The sequence below is a fragment of the Thalassophryne amazonica genome, chromosome 2 (assembly GCF_902500255.1).
Source record: "Thalassophryne amazonica chromosome 2, fThaAma1.1, whole genome shotgun sequence".
Taxonomy (NCBI): Eukaryota; Metazoa; Chordata; class Actinopteri; order Batrachoidiformes; family Batrachoididae; genus Thalassophryne; species Thalassophryne amazonica.
In genome coordinates, this window is record NC_047104.1 from 97,221,455 (window position 1) to 97,239,987 (window position 18,533).

At 41.2% G+C, this 18,533-nt stretch overlaps 1 protein-coding gene across 1 annotated transcript; it reads right to left on the reverse strand.

Moving 5' to 3' along the window:
- Window positions 1-5,221: 5,221 nt before the first annotated feature.
- Window positions 5,222-12,942, reverse strand: marveld3 (MARVEL domain containing 3). Its single transcript, XM_034190308.1, has 4 exons — window positions 12,890-12,942; window positions 12,185-12,445; window positions 11,734-11,831; window positions 5,222-6,216 (listed from the first exon to the last, which is right to left on the reverse strand). The coding sequence occupies exons 2-4, from the start codon at window positions 12,436-12,438 to the stop codon at window positions 5,606-5,608; spliced, it is 963 nt and encodes a 320-aa protein (XP_034046199.1). The 5' UTR covers window positions 12,439-12,445; window positions 12,890-12,942; the 3' UTR covers window positions 5,222-5,605.
- Window positions 12,943-18,533: the final 5,591 nt, after the last annotated feature.

Genomic DNA, 18,533 nt, shown 5'->3' on the forward strand with positions numbered 1-18,533 from the left:
TGAACAAAAAGTAAATTGTGACGTTGGGACATGTGAACCACAAAAATGAATAACTGGATAAAATTTATGCAGATGGGGGTAATGTGTGTCTGTAATTTTACAGATGCTTTGGTTCTTCTTTCATTTGTGTTTCTTGAAATAAATCATTTCTGCTTGAATGTGGCTGCTCACTCATTTTCAGTTGCGGCTGAAGGTATTGATTTTCAACAGGGCACGCCTTCACTTTGTCATGCAGGGCTGCATTACTTTTCACTCAGTGTACCTAATAAACTGGCAACTGAGTGTGCATTTGTAGCAAAATACTGTAACCTTGCTAACTCACACACAGTATCACCTGATCTTTTTAAGCTGCCTTTCAGAATGTGTTATTGTGATTCTGAAAGGTTATACAGGAACATGTCTAATGTAGTTAAACCATGGAAGTGCTTTAAAACTTTACCATTTGATGAAAGTGTTGAAGTTTGATTTAGTTGTTCAGCTTCATGTTGTTAAACACTTGACTTCTTGTTTTGAATTCAGCCTGCTAGTTTGTTTAAAGCTTCGAATACTCCAGACTGCTTCAGCTGCAATCTGCTTCAAATTCTGTGATATCTCATTTTTATATCTAATGTCATCAATTGATAATTAAGTATCATATAGTTAGTCCACAGTCAGCTTCTTCTGAATTCAGCCAGCGAAACGTTGCCATTCAAAATTTCAAAGCTCGCTTTACGATTCCAAAGAGTGCTTCACAGTATTCTTCGATTTGGATTCTGTGATGGCGCGTGACACTCAAAAAAGCACACAGACAAAAATAATTAAAAAGTCACTGGAAGTTGGACTTTGACCATAAAATCCATGGCAGTTGTTGAGTGAAATCTGGGACTATGCACTGGTGCTGCTCTTCGCCACATCCACAACACCACAAAGCCGCCTCATCTTAGTCTCTAAGTAACCACTCGTTTGATACAAAGTCATTTCAGTGTTACCTAAGGATCCTTCAAAGAGCCCTAGTACCAAAGATATCCAGTCGTCACCTTTGGTCACTGTATAGCAGGGGTATTCAACTTGTTCCAGAAACGGTCAAAAGGGTGCAGGTTTTCTTTGCAACCAGCCACTCCACCAGGTGATTTCACTGATTAACTGATTCCATCTGCTTAAAGTGATGTTTCCCCCCTACCACCCGCCTCATTTGGGCTTGTCTGTCTCACAAATAAAAAGGGAAAGTTTCTCATCGATGGGATATACAGACTTAGAAGGGGTTAATTACCTGGTGGAGTGGGTGGTTGCAAAGAAAACCTGCATCCTCTTAGCTGTGTCTGGAACGAGTTGAATACCCCTGCTGTACAGTGTCCAATTCTTACAAGAATACAGCAAGCCAGGTAGTACCAGGACCTGAAAGACTTGGACCTTTGTTCGCCTGCTAAGATATCGGCATCACCAAACATCTCTGTCCAGTGACTTCATGACTCCATATGCTCTTCCCAGGCACCTCTCAATCTCTGGTTGAGAACCCAGAGACATGAATGTCACTGTTGAGATAAGTGAATGTTTCTACACGTTCATCACTTTCGCCACATACAGATACACTTCTGATGGCTGAGTCCAGGACGTTGCTAAAAGCCTAAATCTTAGTCTTGATCTACAGTAAGACTACCTCAAACGCAGACACTTCGATTTCTCAGAGAATCCATTGATTCTCCCAGCATTGGCTGCAAAGTCATGCTCACTGAACCTTTCCTCGCCAACAAAAGTACCCAAGTCACTGGTTTCTACAACCCTAACCAATACCCAGTCCATGTAAGCACTGAACAGTGTAGGAGCCAGAACACATCCTGATGAAGAGCAGTTCATTCATTCATTTTCTATACCCGCTTACTCCAGTCAAGGGTCACAGGGGGCTGGAGCCTCTCCCAGCAGTCATAGGGTGTCAGGCAGAGTACAGCCTGTACAGGATGCCAGTCTATCTTAGGGCGACATGTAGGCAGACAAACACATTCACACTCATGGTCAATTTAGAATCACTTATTCACCTAATCTGTGTGTCTTTGGATGTGGGAGGAAACCACACAGACATGGGGAGAACATACAGACTCCATACAGGAAGGACCAGGTGGGAAGTTTCCATGACATTCTTGCTATGAGGCAACATTGCTAACCACTAAGCCCACCATGCTGCCCATGAAGGACAGTTTTCACTGTGAAAAACTCCACTCCACACAGCACTCACAGTATCTGTGTATAGACTGGCTATGATGGCCAGTAACTTATTGAGGATCCCACGAATTCTCAGGATGGCCAGTCAATGTACCAATATTTTTTGGGTACTACAGCAAGAGTGATGGCAAGTGAGTGAAATGTCTATGCTGGGCATAAGTACAGTCCATAGTCCAGAGCTATGTCCCTGAGATGTTTGATGCTCAAATTAAAAATCTGCTTCAAGTCACGATTGTAAAAACTTTATGACCTTCCACAGACTTCCATAGGAGCACTGACCAGGAAGTGGGCTTTACGCTCACTAACTGAAATTAAATTAAATGAACTGTTGGAACTCATGTAAGTGTATCCTGACACTTGCATACTCTGACTCTAAGCAAACCATACTTATTTTTAGAATTATGTTGTAGTTGATTTCTTTTTCTTGATATTTTGAGGAAGCAGTGCCTTAGCGTCCTCTAGTGACCAGCTGCCCCTGCTCATTTTGTTGCCAAGCTACTACAACCCCTGGCAAAAATTATGGAATCACCAGCCTCTGAGGATGTTCATTCAGTTGTTTAATTTTGTAGAAAAAAAGCAGATCACAGACATGACACAAAACTAAAGTCATTTCAAATGGCAACTTTCTGGCTTTAAGAAACACTATAAGAAATCAAGAAAAAAAGATTGTGGCAGTCAGTAACGGTTACTTTTTTTAGACCAAGCAGAGGAAAAAAAATATGGAATCACTCAATTCTGAGGAAAACATTATGGAATCACCCTGTAAATTTTCATCCCCAAAACTAACACCTGCATCATATCAGATCTGCTCGTTAGTCTGCATCTAAAAAGGAGTGAACACACCTTGGAGAGCTGTTGCACCAAGTGAACTGACATGAATCATGACTCCAACACGAGAGATGTCAATTGAAACAAAGGAGAGGATTATCAAACTCTTAAAAGAGAGTAAATCATCATGCAATGTTGCAAAAGATGTTGGTTATTCACAGTCAGCTGTGTCTAAACTCTGGACCAAATACAAATAACATGGGAAGGTTGTTAAAGGCAAACATACTGGTAGACCAAGGAAGACATCAAAGCGTCAAGACAGAAAACTTACAATATGTCTCAAAAATCGAAAATGCACAACAAAACAAATGAGGAACGAATGGGAGGAAACTGGAGTCAACTTCTGTGACCGAACTGTAAGAAACCGCCTAAAGGAAATGGGATTTACATACAGAAAAGCTAAACGAAAGCCATCATTAACACCTAAACAGAAAAAAAGGTTACAATGGGCTAAGGAAAAGCATTCGTGGACTGTGGATGACTGGATGAAAGTCATATTCAGTGATGAATCTCGAATCTGCATTGGGCAAGGTGATGATGCTGGAACTTTTGTTTGGTGCCGTTCCAATGAGATTTATAATGATGACTGCCTGAAGAGAACATGTAAATTTCCACAGTCATTGATGATATGGGGCTGCATGTAAGGTAAAGGCACTGGGGAGATGGCTGTCATTACATCATCAATAAATGCATAAGTTTACGTTGATATTTTGGACAATTGAAAGGATGTTTGGGGATGTTTCAAGATGATAATGCATCTTGCCATAGAGCAAAAACTGCGAAAACATTCCTTGTAAAAAGACACATAGGGTCAATGTCATGGCATAGGGTCAATGTCAACGAGTAGATCTGATTTGATGCAGGTGTTAGTTTGGGGGATGAAAATTTACAGGGTGATTCCATAATTTTTTCCTCAGAATGGAGTGATTCTCAATTCTGACTTTTTAAAATCTCTATACAATATAGATTCATAAGAAGTCCCTTCAGCTGCTCCCTTGTTTTGCACTAACGGTTGCCACAGCAGATCCAGCGTGGATCTGCATGTTGATTTTAGCACAAATTTTAAACCGGATAACCTTCCTGATGTACCTCCACATTACATGATCCCACGAAAAGCATACTGCACTCTTCAGCAGAAGACAGTTTTCAGATATCAAAAGATACATCTTACCTTTGTAGTAATGTCATTATAATCACAGGCATGAACGCAAACTGCACAAATCACAATAGCACTCATTGCTTGCATATTACGTACAACTTTTCAGTGTAGGTCAGTTTGAATGTTAAATACCACAGTCATTTTCAAATTAAAAGCTTGATGCCTGATGATGTAGTTTATGGGGAGGCATACTCATTACAAAATGGGAAGAAAAGCCAAGGAAGGAATGCTGCAGCAGACCATCTGCAGCATGTGTAGTGTACGGTGCATCCAGAAAGTATTCACAGCGTTATACATTTTCCACATTTTGTTATGCTACAGCCGTACTCCAGAATGGATGAAAAAAAATTTTTTTCCTCAAAATTCTACACACAACACCCCATAATGACAATGTTGTATTTTTTTGGCAAATTTATTTAAAATAAAAAATTAAGAAATCAAATGTACATAAATATTCACAGCCATGAAGCTCAAACGTGAGCTCAGGTGTATCCTGTTTCCACTGATCATCCTTGAGATGTTTCTACAGCTTAACTGGGGTCCAACTGGGGTACATTCAGTTGACTGGACGTGATTTGGAAAGGCACACACCTTTCTATATAAGGTCCCACAGTTGACAGTGCACATCAGAGCACAAACCAAGCATGAAGTCAAAGCAATTATTTGTGGACCTTTGAGACAGGATTATCTCGACAAATCTGGAGAAGGGTACAGAAACATTTCTGCTGGTTTGAAGGTCCCAAATGAGCACAGTGGCCTCCATCATCTGTAAATGGAAGAACTTCAGATCCACCGAGACTCCTCCTAGAGCTGGCCACCCGTTTAAACTGCAGCGATCGGGGAAGAAGGGCCTTAGTCAGGGAAGGTACATGGCAGCTCACATGGAGTTTGCCAAAAGGCACTTGAAGGACTCTCAGACCATGAGAAACCAAATTCTCTTGTCTGATAAGACAAAGATTGAATTCTTTGGTGTGAATGCCAGGCGTCATGTTTGACGTAAACCAGGCACCATCCGTACAGTGAAGCATGGTGGTGGCAGCATCATGCTGTGGGGATGTTTTTCAGTGGCAGGAACTGGGAGACTAATCAGGATTGAGGGAAAGATGAGTGCAGCAATGTACAGAGACATCCTGGATGAAAACCTGCTCCAGAGCGCTCTTAACCTCTCCGCAGAGATCTGGAAATCCCTGTGCACTGACGCTCCCTATCTAACCTGGTGGCGCTTGAAACACACACATCGATGTCAGGGTGCTGCCATGTAAGGTGCTCACTACACACCGGGAGCAACTTGGGGACTAAGGACCTTGTGCAAGGGTCTGTAGTGATTGTCCGGTCAGACTGGTCTCAAGCCTGCTGCTTGAGGGGTGATGAGACCATCACCTCTCATATGATGGTCTAGTAGTAAATGTGACAGATGTCCAGTTAAAAGTGACTGTCCTCATTTGCCCTTTGCCTCTTGAACTCACTCACTGACCTAAAAGCTCTGACAGCTAACACTGCACCAAACATAAAAACAAAGACCCCCAGAACTCCAAAGAGACCTCCGGCTATGTCTGCACCATGGTACTGGCACTCAAAGCCCTGGTGCCCTTTGCTCTTGTAGAGCTGCTCTCGCTCCTTGCAGATGGAGTTGTCATAAGTTCCCTTCAGCTTTATGAAGTAGAAGGCCAATGCAGGGATGTAGCCCAAACTGATCAGGAAGTTCACCAATGCCTCACCAAGCAACACAGGGGGGCAGCGGTAAGGGACTCTGAAAACCCCTAGGGCCAGCATCACACAGGCGTAGCACATTAAAACACCTCCACAAGCCATGGTAAAGATATACGGAGGACGCTTGAGCTGGTGGAACAGGTGGTCCAGCTCTTTCACCCGGTCTGCATCTGCTCCAGTGAACGCATTTGCTCCACCGAAGTAGTAATGGTAGATTCCACCGAGACTGGCAAGGTCACGATAACCGCCTTCGTTGCTGTATGGCACTCCAGCACAGATGACTATAAGAAGATTCACAAAGATCTCCATAATCTGGCAAAGACCTGGGAGACAGGAGAGCAACACAGTCAAGACCAGCATGAGCACATCACTCCAAAATGTGTTGATGTGCAGAGGCCTCCTTCATTTCTGAATGAACCCAAAATTATCAGCTTTATAAAAGCTGATTATTTATAATCAGTAGTGCACTTTATAAAAGCGCACTACCAACTTGTAAATGTGTGTATGTGCGGTACTGTGCAAAAGATTTAGCCACATTTCACATGAGTAGACTAAAGAAAAGCTGCAAAAAAATTTAAATTTAACAACTAAGGAGATCATGTTTTCTGCCCACTTATTTGTTTTCTGACAGCAGATCTCAGCCAGTGGGAGGGGGTGCACAAGCCAGTGCACTCTTAACACCCATCCAAATACATTTTCAGTGGGTTGGCCAGGATGGAACCTGTAATATTTTAAGGTGTCACAGATTCTATTCTACAGTACAAGTGTCCCAAGATACTGAGAATTACTACCTGAAACCAGATGTTCACCTCAGCAGCACCATATATCTATATAGATATATCTATATCTATATAGATATATCTATATAGATATATATATATCTATATATAGATATAGATATACACACACACACACACTCAACAAAAATATAAATGCAACACTTTCGGTTTTGCTCCCATTTTGTACGAGATGAACTCAAAGATCTAAAACTTTTTCCACATACACAATATCACCATTTCCCTCAAATATTGTTCACAAACCAGTCTAAATCTGTGATAATGAGCACTTCTCCTTTGCCGAGATAATCCATCCCACCTCACAGGTGTGCCATACCAAGATGCTGATTAGACACTATGATTAGTGCACAGGTGTGCCTTAGACTGCCCACAATAAAAGTCCACTCTGAAAGGTGCAGTTTTATCACACAGCACAATGCCACAGATGTCACAAGATTTGAGGGAGCGTGCAATTGGCATGCTGACAGCAGGAATGTCAACCAGAGCTGTTGCTCGTGTACTGAATGTTCATTTCTCTACCATAAGCCGTCTCCAAAGGCGTTTCAGAGAATTTGGCAGTACATCCAACCAGCCTCACAACCGCAGACCACGTGTAACCACACCAGCCCAGGACCTCCACATCCAGCATGTTCACCTCCAAGATCGTTTGAGACCAGCCACTCGGACAGCTGCTGAAACAATCGGTTTGCATAACCAAATAATTTCTGCACAAACTGTCAGAAACCGTCTCAGGGAAGCTCATCTGCATGCTCGTCGTCCTCATCGGGGTCTCGACCTGACTCCAGTTCGTCGTCGTAACCGACTTGAGTGGGCAAATGCTCAAATTCGCTGGCGTTTGGCACGTTGGAGAGGTGTTCTCTTCACGGATGAATCCCGGTTCACACTGTCTAGGGCAGATGGCAGACAGCGTGTGTGGCGTCGTGTGGGTAAGCAGTTTTCTGATGTCAATGTTGTGGATCGAGTGGCCCATGGTGGCGGTGGGGTTATGGTATGGGCAGGCGTCTGTTATGGACGAAGAACACAGGTGCATTTTATTGATGGCATTTTGAATGCACAGAGATACCGTGACGAGATCCTGAGGCCCATTGTTGTGCCATACATCCAAGAACATCACCTCATGTTGCAGCAGGATAATGCACAGCCCCATGTTGCAAGGATCTGTACACAATTCTTGGAAGCTGAAAATGTCCCAGTTCTTGCATGGCTGGCATACTCACCAGACATGTCACCCATTGAGCATGTTTGGGATGCTCTGGACCGGCGTATATGACAGCGTGTACCAGTTCCTGCCAATATCCAGCAACTTCGCACAGCCATTGAAGAGGAGTGGACCAACATTCCACAGGCCACAACTGACAACCTGATCAACTCTATGCGAAGGAGATGTGTTGCACTGCATGAGGCAAATGGTGGTCACACCAGATACTGACTGGTATCCCCCCCAATAAAACAAAACTGCACCTTTCAGAGTGGCCTTTTATTGTGGACATTCTAAGGCACACCTGTGCACTAATCATGGTGTCTAATCAGCATCTTGATATGGCTCACCTGTGAGGTGGGATGGATTATCTCAGCAAAGGAGAAGTGCTCACTATCACAGATTTAGACTGGTTTGTGAACAATATTTGAAGGAAATGGTGATATTGTGTATGTAGAAAAAGTTTTAGATCTTTGAGTTCATCTCATACAAAATGGGAGCAAAACCAAAAGTGTTGCGTTTATATTTTTGTTGTGTATATATATATATATATATATATATATATATATATATATATATATATATAAAACAAACTTCAACTTTTTCAAGGTGCTTCTTCATTTTTTGGTTCTCTTGGGGTAAAAATTAGTTGGATGAAATTTTGTGAGATTTAAAACATTAACCACTGCCGCCCAGTCCCTGTCTTTTGTAACGTTATATACTGGATACCTTAGTTAATTAGTGGCAGATTTTGTTACATCTGCCTCAGGGCTCTTTTTGAGGCATTCAATGTCAACATGGACTTCCTCATCAAGGACCCTCAGAATGGGAGGATGATCCATCATTCAAGTCACAGCAGGTCCTGGATAACATTGCTGCTGTCAATGATTTTGCCGAGGGAGGAGTTGCACTTATCCAGGATTACAATCAGATCCTAATGAAGGATGAACACCAGCGCCAACACCTGCTGCATGTTGTTGAGTGGCATCAACATCAGTTCCAGGAGGCAAATGGTCAGTTAAAAGAGAAAGGATTGTTGTTTCAATTTGTATTTGATTTGTGAACAGGTACATTACTATTGCTGGTTTGTACTAATATGCTCCATCATTGCAATTTCCACCCCGCGTGCAGCAGTGGTTAGAATAGTAGTATCAAAATAAAATTTTGCACAAAACATTTTCTCATCAAGATTAACAATTTTGTCAGGAAGCACCCTGTGAAAGTCACATTTTTATTTTTGGCACATTTTTATTTATTTTTATTTTTTCAGTGGCAGGAACTGGGAGACTAATCAGGATTGAGGGAAAGATGAGTGCAGCAATGTACAGAGACATCCTGGATGAAAACCTGCTCCAGAGCGCTCTTAACCTCTCCGCAGAGATCTGGAAATCCCTGTGCACTGACGCTCCCTATCTAACCTGGTTTGTTTGCTGGTTTGTACTAATATGCTCCATCATTGCAATTTCCACCCCGCGTGCAGCAGTGGTTAGAATAGTCGTATCAAAATAAAATTTTGCACAAAACATTTTCTCATCAAGATTAACAATTTTGTCAGGAAGCACCCTATGAAAGTCACATTTTTATTTTTGGCGTACTGTAGAGGACCACCTTACATTGTGATTTCCGGATTTTTTTTTGTTTGTTTTTGGATTATGTCTCTCACAGTGGACATGCACCTAAGATGAAAATTTCAGACCCCTCCATGATTTCTAAGTGGGAGAACTTGCAAAATCGTCTCATTACACACACACACACACACACACACACACACACACACACACACACACACACACACACACTAGCGTGTTGCCCGTGGGGATCTACAGGCTCTAGATTGGGTAGAGTGTTTACACAACAGGTAGCTGACATTGTTCAAGGGTGGTAATAAATTATGCAACGTTTCTATAAAGAGTTGCAATGGGGTGTGAGTCCAGAATGTTTTAAGAGCATTAGACCTCAGGAGTTTTTAGAGGAAGAACTCACTCTTATTTCCTGTTAATTACACATGGTTTAATGTTAATTTACTGTCTTAATGTATTTAGAAATTGTTTAGGTTCTTGTTATCATACACACACCATTATTATTACTTCTATTTTCTCATTTAATTTTTAAATGGACCACAATGGAAATAAGTGTTTTCATTTTCTTGTGTCATCCATGCATTTTTAACGTATTTACAATTACGTTTATTATGTACTTACATTGAATTTACTAAATAAAATCATATACCCATACACGGACACAGATACCACTTCACTTTTAATATATAAATGATTTACTGCCCCCTGCTGGAATGATGTGTGAGTCCAGAATGTAATTATCAACATCCATTGTTCAGTGTTGTTAGTTAATATCTGTAGTTTCTCCAGAAATATTAAGTATCTGTAGTTTCTCTAAATCCTATCAACATTCCGTTTTGGCAGCGTTCCATCTTTGACCAAAAATACATAAACATACCTAAGGGCAAATGTCAGCTCTCCCCAGTTTGTGATCAAAGTTATACACACGCATACATGTACACAGACACCATTTCTCTTTTAATATATTGTGGTGAACTGCGCAGAAGAACAACAACAAGGCCAGAGCTTTTATCTTTTCTGCATTCTGCCCCAAGCAGGTGCTTCATTTTTACACACCTACAAACAGAGACAGTGGAGTAAGACAAATGCACTACACTTCCCATTAATTGTAACAGCAACATGACACTTAACTAAACTAACTAAACCAACTGAACTACAAAAACACAAATAAATAAAGGCCAAGTCACACGGCACTTAACGAAGGGTGACGAAGCAAGAAATCTGGACTTTTGTTGACTGTCGTTGGCATCGTTTAACCTTCGCGCAGCCTCGTTCCTGCAGCTGGCGCTACGTCAGGATTTTTAAACTGTTAAAAAATCTGAACGAAGGGCAACGAAAACCTCAATTCGTCTGTGTCTCGTTTTGCTGTCATTCTTGACATTTTTTAATCGTTTGTTTAGTTTTTCTCACGTTATTGTTTAATTTGACTTTGTTGGGGCAGCGGAACATTTTCACACAGTGCAGAAGCCGGTTTTGAGCGCGGAGGCTGCTGCTGCTGCATGTACCGTCGGAAATTACAGGGCAAACTTGGCTTGCTTGCTTGGATTTTTTTTTTTTTTTATCTGTGTGTGTGTGGGGGGGGGGGGGGCAGCTTCAATGGGCTCAGGCACTTTACATAAGCCAGAATTAATCTTTTGTGTGGATATAATTCATTATTTTGCCACAAGCAACTGTTGAATTTGAAACAACAAAAAAGTTGTGTAATTTCTGACTCTACTTGTTATAAACTAGTGCTTCGCTCTCAGACTGCGGGCTTACTTGTAGTTCCTAGGGTTTGTAAGAGTAGAATGGGAGGCAGAGCCTTCAGCTTTCAGGCTCCTCTCCTGTGGAACCAGCTCCCAATTCAGATCAGGGAGACAGATACCCTCTCTACTTTTAAGATTAGGCTTAAAACTTTCCTTTTCGCTAAGGCTTATAGTTAGGGCTGGATCGGGTGACCCTGGACCATCCCTTGGTTATGTTGCTTTAGACGTAGACTGTGTTTCATAATTATTGTATGGCCTTGCCTTGCAATGTGGAGCGCCTTGGGGCAACTGTTTGTTGTGATTTGGCGCTATACAAGAAAAAAGTTGATTGATTGATTGATTATACAGTCCTAAATCAGAGAGTTGGGACAATATGGAAACTGTAAATTAACGACAAAAAAACCCAAAACATGGCAACAATAACTAACTTCAGATTATTCCAGTTGGTCAGCTACCACATGAAGTTATGTGAAACAGTAATAGACGCTAGGCTGAAAAAAGAGAAGAAGACATTACTTGCCTCTGCTGGTTAAGATGTATCTGAGATTATAAAGTTCTCGTTTGTGGGGTTGATCATAATACTCCTCTTGTGGGTGATATACTGACGTCTCTCTGGATCTGTGAAGACAAATACATTATTAAAGTGCAACTGTACAAATCTCTGGACAAATCATGTAAATCAGCATCCAAAACATTATCTGTGCAGCATAGCAATACCCAGTGCCCCACTGTTCAAGAGTCAGCAAGATAAGGCAAAAGAAAACGTAAATACATGTTTGAAAATATGAGCAGTGTTGGCTGCAAGGTATTGTGTAGAACTGTCAGATATCATCCATGGATTGCTAATGAAGACACTTATTTGCAAAGCCACAGAACAGGAAACAGCCTGTAAAAGTGCCCTGATTTTGTTAGCGTATAGCACAAACTTTTGTCTGTGGACCTAAGTAAAGTGTAGGTTTGCAGGCTCTTACGGTCTTGAGAGCTCTTGATGATGGTGGTCTCTGTAAGTAGGTATGTCTTCAGGAGGAGGGAGAGTCGTGTCCTTCTGTCTGGCTTGTCTCCCACCAGTAGGCACTTCATGTTGTACATCTTGTCGACTCCGGCCCTCATGTCTGGGCTTTTGGTTTTTGTTCTCAAACCTTGCGTTTTCTTCGTAGTATGGATCCCGGCCTCTGCTCGTGCGCTCTGCATCTCCCCTCGACTGGTATTGTCCTCTCTCTGGCATTTTCTGTCTGTAAGATGATGGACTCGAAGGATTGTTTCGTAAAGCTAACAGACAGCTGAGATAAAGAGCTGCATTTACTGAAATGTACAGGAGAAACACAAGATGGACAAGAAAGTGGTGGCAATTTCACCAGGTTTACGGAGGGACGCAAAAACTCAACCAGTACAAAGCAATTATTAACTGACCTTTTTGTCTCTGGCTACTACAAGAACCTTAATCTTATCTTTTTCCCTTTGTAAAATAAATATTCTTTTAAAAAAATGCTGCTTCCAATTTAACTCTGAAAATAAATAAAATTTAGTTCTAAATCCGAAACGAGGTAAATCTAGTTCCCGCCCCATTTTACTTTGATGGGTTTATCCGTTTTAAATGTCATGATTTCAAACAAAGCTGAGAGTTTGAAGCTCCTGGAGGAACACAAACTTGAAGCTAAAACTCTGTTGCCACTTACCTTTGTGTCAAATGTAACGCGGGTGGACTTTTTGGAGACGGAAACCCACTTCCTGTTTAGGTTGTTTTTTTTTTTTTTTTTTTAATCCCCCGTCACTCACCTGTGCTGAGCCACGCCCATTAGCCACAAACATATTTATTCTTGAAATCAAAGGTTAACTTTTACAATGCCAGCATGGTGGAATTCTGCAATTATGCCGTTATTCAGCTCAGTTTAAATATAAACCGTTTACATTTTTTTTTTTTTTTTCAAAACGCAGGCTCTGGAATGGATCATTTATTAACGCACAGGTTTAGGAATTATCTGACATTTGAAAAAAAGCAGTGTGGATAAAGTTCATGAGATGTGAAGACAGTACACCAGTTTCTCCTCAGTTCGATCTCTCATACACAAACACACAAAAGGTTACACAAACATTTTGATCAACAACCCGGACGTAAACTCAACGAAAACGGTGACGTTATTCGTCAAGCTCCGTTTCGCACATCACCTACAGTTTTCATATTCCTTTCAAAATAAAAGTATACTAAAATGACTAATGCGTTCCACTTTAAAGGGGTCACGCTAAGAGATTGACACCATGTTAGAAAATGGTAAACAAAAGTTTTCCGGGTGGAGCTCGATACCTGAACCCAAACCTGGTCAAGAACAATCATCTGGTTGTAACCCTGGTAGTTATATATCAAGTAGAAGTGGCACCATCAAACTGATATGTAAATTGGCTCCATCTTGTGAGCCACCAAGTTGAAAGTCACTGTCTGCACAATATGCAGAGGTTTAATATGTATAAAATGGTAAAATTACATAATCACACAGTGACTAATGCAGCTCTTAAACAGTTTCTATCACTCAAGACACCACTCAGTATTTTAAATGACAAAAATCAAGTCAACTTTATTTGCCAATTCTGCAAAACATACACAGACAAATTGAGAATTGGACTTTCATTATTCTCCCGGACAACACAGTCTTTGTGCAAGAGCTATAAATGGTATTAACAGGGATTATGAACTTTTGAAATTTTCAGAGTTGGAAGTTTAACTTTTATGTTTATTGTTGCCTGAATAATCAACACTTCAATCTGGGTCTCTAAGTAATAAATAAGAAATACAAAACACTGAACACATGCTCTCATAGATTCTTAGAGATAGTTATTACTATCTTTACACTTTAAAAGAGACTGTTATGGTTAAGGGTTTGGGTGGATCCCCAGACAGCAAATAGATCCGGGCCAGATGTAGTCCAACATCTGGTACCAATCCTGAAAACAGATCCGGTCCAGACAGTTTTTGCACCCTGGCCCAGATCCGCCACGGCTCCGCTTTACAGTTCTGGAACAGATCCGGACCAGATCTGAACTGGATCCTCAAAAGACCAACCGTTTACAGACCATATCTGGCACGGATCTGGGGCTGACATGGACCGCATCACAGCACCGTGGCAGGAACAAGTTTTACAGGGGTAAGTTCCGTGGATCCGAGGAAACTGATTTGAATCTATAACACACAGATCAGTGTCCCTGGACTTATAAAACTTGATTGTCGTAAAGAAACAAACCGCTTTGCAATAAGCATCTAAAAAAGCCTCAGTGATGATCACGATTACAGAATACAGAGTTTACAACCGCTAATGGATAGTTTCTACCGAGTGCAGATAAAGTTGCTTATGATTATGCCCCATGTTCCTGCCACGGTGCTGTGATGCGGACCACATCTGTCCCAGATCCGTGCCAGATATGGTCTGTAAACGGATGGTGTTTTGCGGATCCATTTCAGATCTGGTCCAGAACTGTAAAGCGGAGCCGTGCCGGATCTGGGCCAGGGTGCAAAAACTGTCTGGACCGGATCTCTTTTCAGGATTGGTACCAGATGTTGGACTACATCCGGCCCGGATCTATTTGCTGTCTGGGTCCGAACCATTTCAGACTGTGGTCCCACACGCAGGGAGCTGGACACAGAGAGGCGTTCAAAAGGAAAAATATATTTATTTACAATAAATAAATGAAATGCTGTGCTGGGGTACCTGCAGTATAGACAGTGGCCCGCCTCGTGGCTGTGAAATAAGGGAACTGCAGTTTGCCAGGCAGTCTTGAAGGAATAATGTCAACTAAGGGTTCTATGACCAGGGCCAGCTGGAACGCTCACCTCAGCAACCAGGAACAAAGGAAGAAGACACACAGGGTGAGTGAAAGGCACTTGTAATGCTGTCCTCAAAAACAGTCACAGTTCAACACTGGTTGCTTCAGGGGTCAGGAAATAAAGTTCTCTTGTTAAGAAATAAAGTTCTCTTCTTAAGAAATAAAGTTCACTGTTCAGTAAATGTTCATAGTTTATAAGTTGTGCCCAGAGGTCAAGTGCTGCATGTTGTAACGCAGTTCCAATTAAGCAGGACTTGATACAGCTGGGTTCTCAATGGTTTGATATTAGAGTTCATGCAGTTCTTAGGGAGAGTTCTTGGCACAGTTCTTAATCATAGTGTACACTGAAAAAAATGCTACTTTGGATCAACTTAAAAAAATTGATGTAATTTGTTACAGCTAATTTTTTTAGTTTCTCACAATGTATATTTATGATTTTGTAAAGTGATTCCAGCAGATTTAAACTGGAAACCACAATTTTCCATTAGACCAATGTAAATAAGTACTTTGAATGAAGTGCACTGTGTTTCACTTTTTTCAGTGTAGTCAAGACGCTCTCTACGCCGAGAGCTGAGGAGTTCCCAAAGTGACATAGCTGTGCAGGTAGTCAGAGCCAGGATCCAGGCCCGCTTGGGAGCTGTCCTGGAATCGTCTGGAACACTAGGAAAAGACAGTTCGCTCCAATACGGGAATTAGAGGGGGGTGGCCAGCGTTACCTGAGCATAAGCTGCGAGAAGCTTCGGCGTCTTGTGCGCACAGCTGGAAGACGCAGTCAGGGTCATGGGGCGGTGATCATATCATATACCATCTTTCCATACACATATAAATCAAGGAGTGATGGTGCAAAAATCTAAGTTAATACCAGAGAGTGAAATTTGAGAAAGTATTGAATTTAAAAAAACAGAAGAAATGTGCAGTAAGTGTGAGTAAGACAGGTTGGAGTTTTTAGAGATGTTGGCGAGGAGGTATTCTCAGAAGAGCTGGATTTTCAAGAGTTTCTTGAAGGTAGAGATTGACAACCCTGCTCTGATAGCATTTGGGGGCTCATTCCACCATCAGAAGACCACAAACGAGAATAGTCTGGGTTGCCTTGCATGTAGGGATGACAGGGCCAGACACCACTCCTTGGAAGAGCGCAGTGACTGGAGGGTAGCATAAGCCTTTACAAGAGCAGTAAATGGGTGCAGATCCCCAGTCACTTTGTAGGCAACCATAACATAGTGACTTGAATTTGATGCGGGCTGTTTAATAAAGTTTGATCAGCAGTGGGGTGACGTGCCCTTTTGGGTTGATTGAAAACCACACGCACCATCACATTCTGGATCATCTGTAAGGTCTTGATGCTGCAAGTGGATAGGCCAATTAGAAGAGTGTTGCAGTCATTGAGGCAAGAGATAACCATGGCCTGGAGTACTTAATTACATACAGCTTGATTTTTCTTATGTCAAATACTGCAAAGTGGCATGACTGAAAGACAGAGACAACATGGTCCAAGAAGGATTGTTGTGTGTTGTATGGTGCATGAAATCGATTCAAAAAGCAACTTTGTTTTTCCTTATTCAATATCCAATACCCTCCCATTTGCCACCTACTGGACTTGTCTGGTCTTGTTGTAGGGAATAACCTCATCATCACTTTTTTTGATTGATTGATTGATAGATTGGTATTTAAAACATAAAACCATACAATATCATTTATAGAATAAAATGAAATACTAGCACATTAAATAAAATGCAGAGGATAACACAAGAAAGTCAAATGGCTTATTTACATAGTGGTCCTCAATCATCAAATGCCTGATGGAAAATAGCAGCAGGTGTAGTTTAAGTTGCATGTGTCTTGAAATTAGGTGGTTTTCCAGTTTTGTTCATTTCCAAAGGTCACCAAGGTCATCACTGGTTATTGGCTATATAAATGTAATAAAATTAAAAGCCAAAAATATTTTCTAGGCAGCTGAGTTATTGCTGGTTCCAAATGCAAGCATTTAAAATGAATTTGATAAAGAAAATTTGTTTCAAGAGGGAAACTCTTTTGTAATCAATCTAAATAGATCAGGTGCTGTGCAAGTTATTCATATGCCATAAATTATGAAAAATTCAACTAAAACTCACCATAACATAAACACAACTCATGTTTTTGTTTAAGTCTGACTGTAATTGATAATTGTGCTAATCAACAATTTGATGCATTCTAAAAAAAGAAGGAATGCATTGACCAGTGAAGTAACACAAAGAGGAGGTCGATGTATCATCGGCAAAGTCTGTCATCAAGAGACACCTTCATAAATATAACTGTATAAAGTTTATGACTGCGAAACACTTGTAACGCTCAAGCACAGGAAGGCAAGATTAAACTTTGCCACAAAACATGTAGAAAAACCTGCCCATTTCTGAAACAAGGTTCTTTAGACAGATCAAATCAAATCAAATCAATTTTATTTATATAGCGCCAAATCACAACAAACAGTTGCCCCAAGGTGCTTTATATTGTACCGCAAAAGCCATACAATAATTACGGTCAAAATGACCCCCTATGAGCAAGCACTTGGCGACAGTGGGAAGGAAAAACTCCCTTTTAACAGGAAGAAACCTCCAGCAGAACCAGGCTCAGGGAGGGGCAGTCTTCTGCTAGGACTGGTTGGGGCTGAGGGGAGAGAATCAGGAAAAAGACATGCTGTGGAAGAGAGCAGAAATCAATCACTAATGATTAAATGCAGAGTGGTGCATACAGAGCAAAAAGAGAAAGAAACACTCAGTGCATCATGGGAACCCCCCAGCAGTCTAAGTCTATAGCAGCATAACTAAGGAATGGTTCAGGGTCACCTGATCCAGCCCTAACTATAAGCTTTAGCAAAAAGGAAAGTTTTAAGCCTAATCTTAAAAGTAGAGAGGGTGTCTGTCTCCCTGATCCGAATTGGGAGCTGGTTCCAGAGGAGAGGAGCCTGAAAGCTGAAGGCTCTGCCTCCCATTCTACTCTTAAAAAACCCTAGGAACTACAAGTAAGCCTGCAGTCTGAGAGCAAAGTGCTCTATTGGGGTGATATGGTACTATGAAGTTCCTAAGATAAGATGGGACCTGATTATTCAAAACCTTATAAGTAAGAAGAAGAATTTTAAATTCTATTCTAGAATTAACAGGAAGCCAATGAAGAGAGGCCAATATGGGTGAAATATGGTCTCTCCTTCTAGTCCCCGTCAGTACTCTAGCTGCAGCATTTTGAATTAACCGAAGGCTTTTCAGGGAACTTTTAGGACAACCTGATAATAATGAATTATAATAGTCCAGCCTAGAGGAAATAAATGCATGAATTAGTTTTTCAGCATCACTCTGAGACAAGACCTTTCTAATTTTAGAAATATTGCGCAAATGCAAAAAAGCAGTCCTACATATTTGCTTAATATGCGCATTGAAGGACATATCCTGATCAAAAATGACTCCAAGATTTCTCACAGTATTACTAGAGGTCAGGGTAATGCCATCCAGCATAAGGATCTGATTAGACACCATG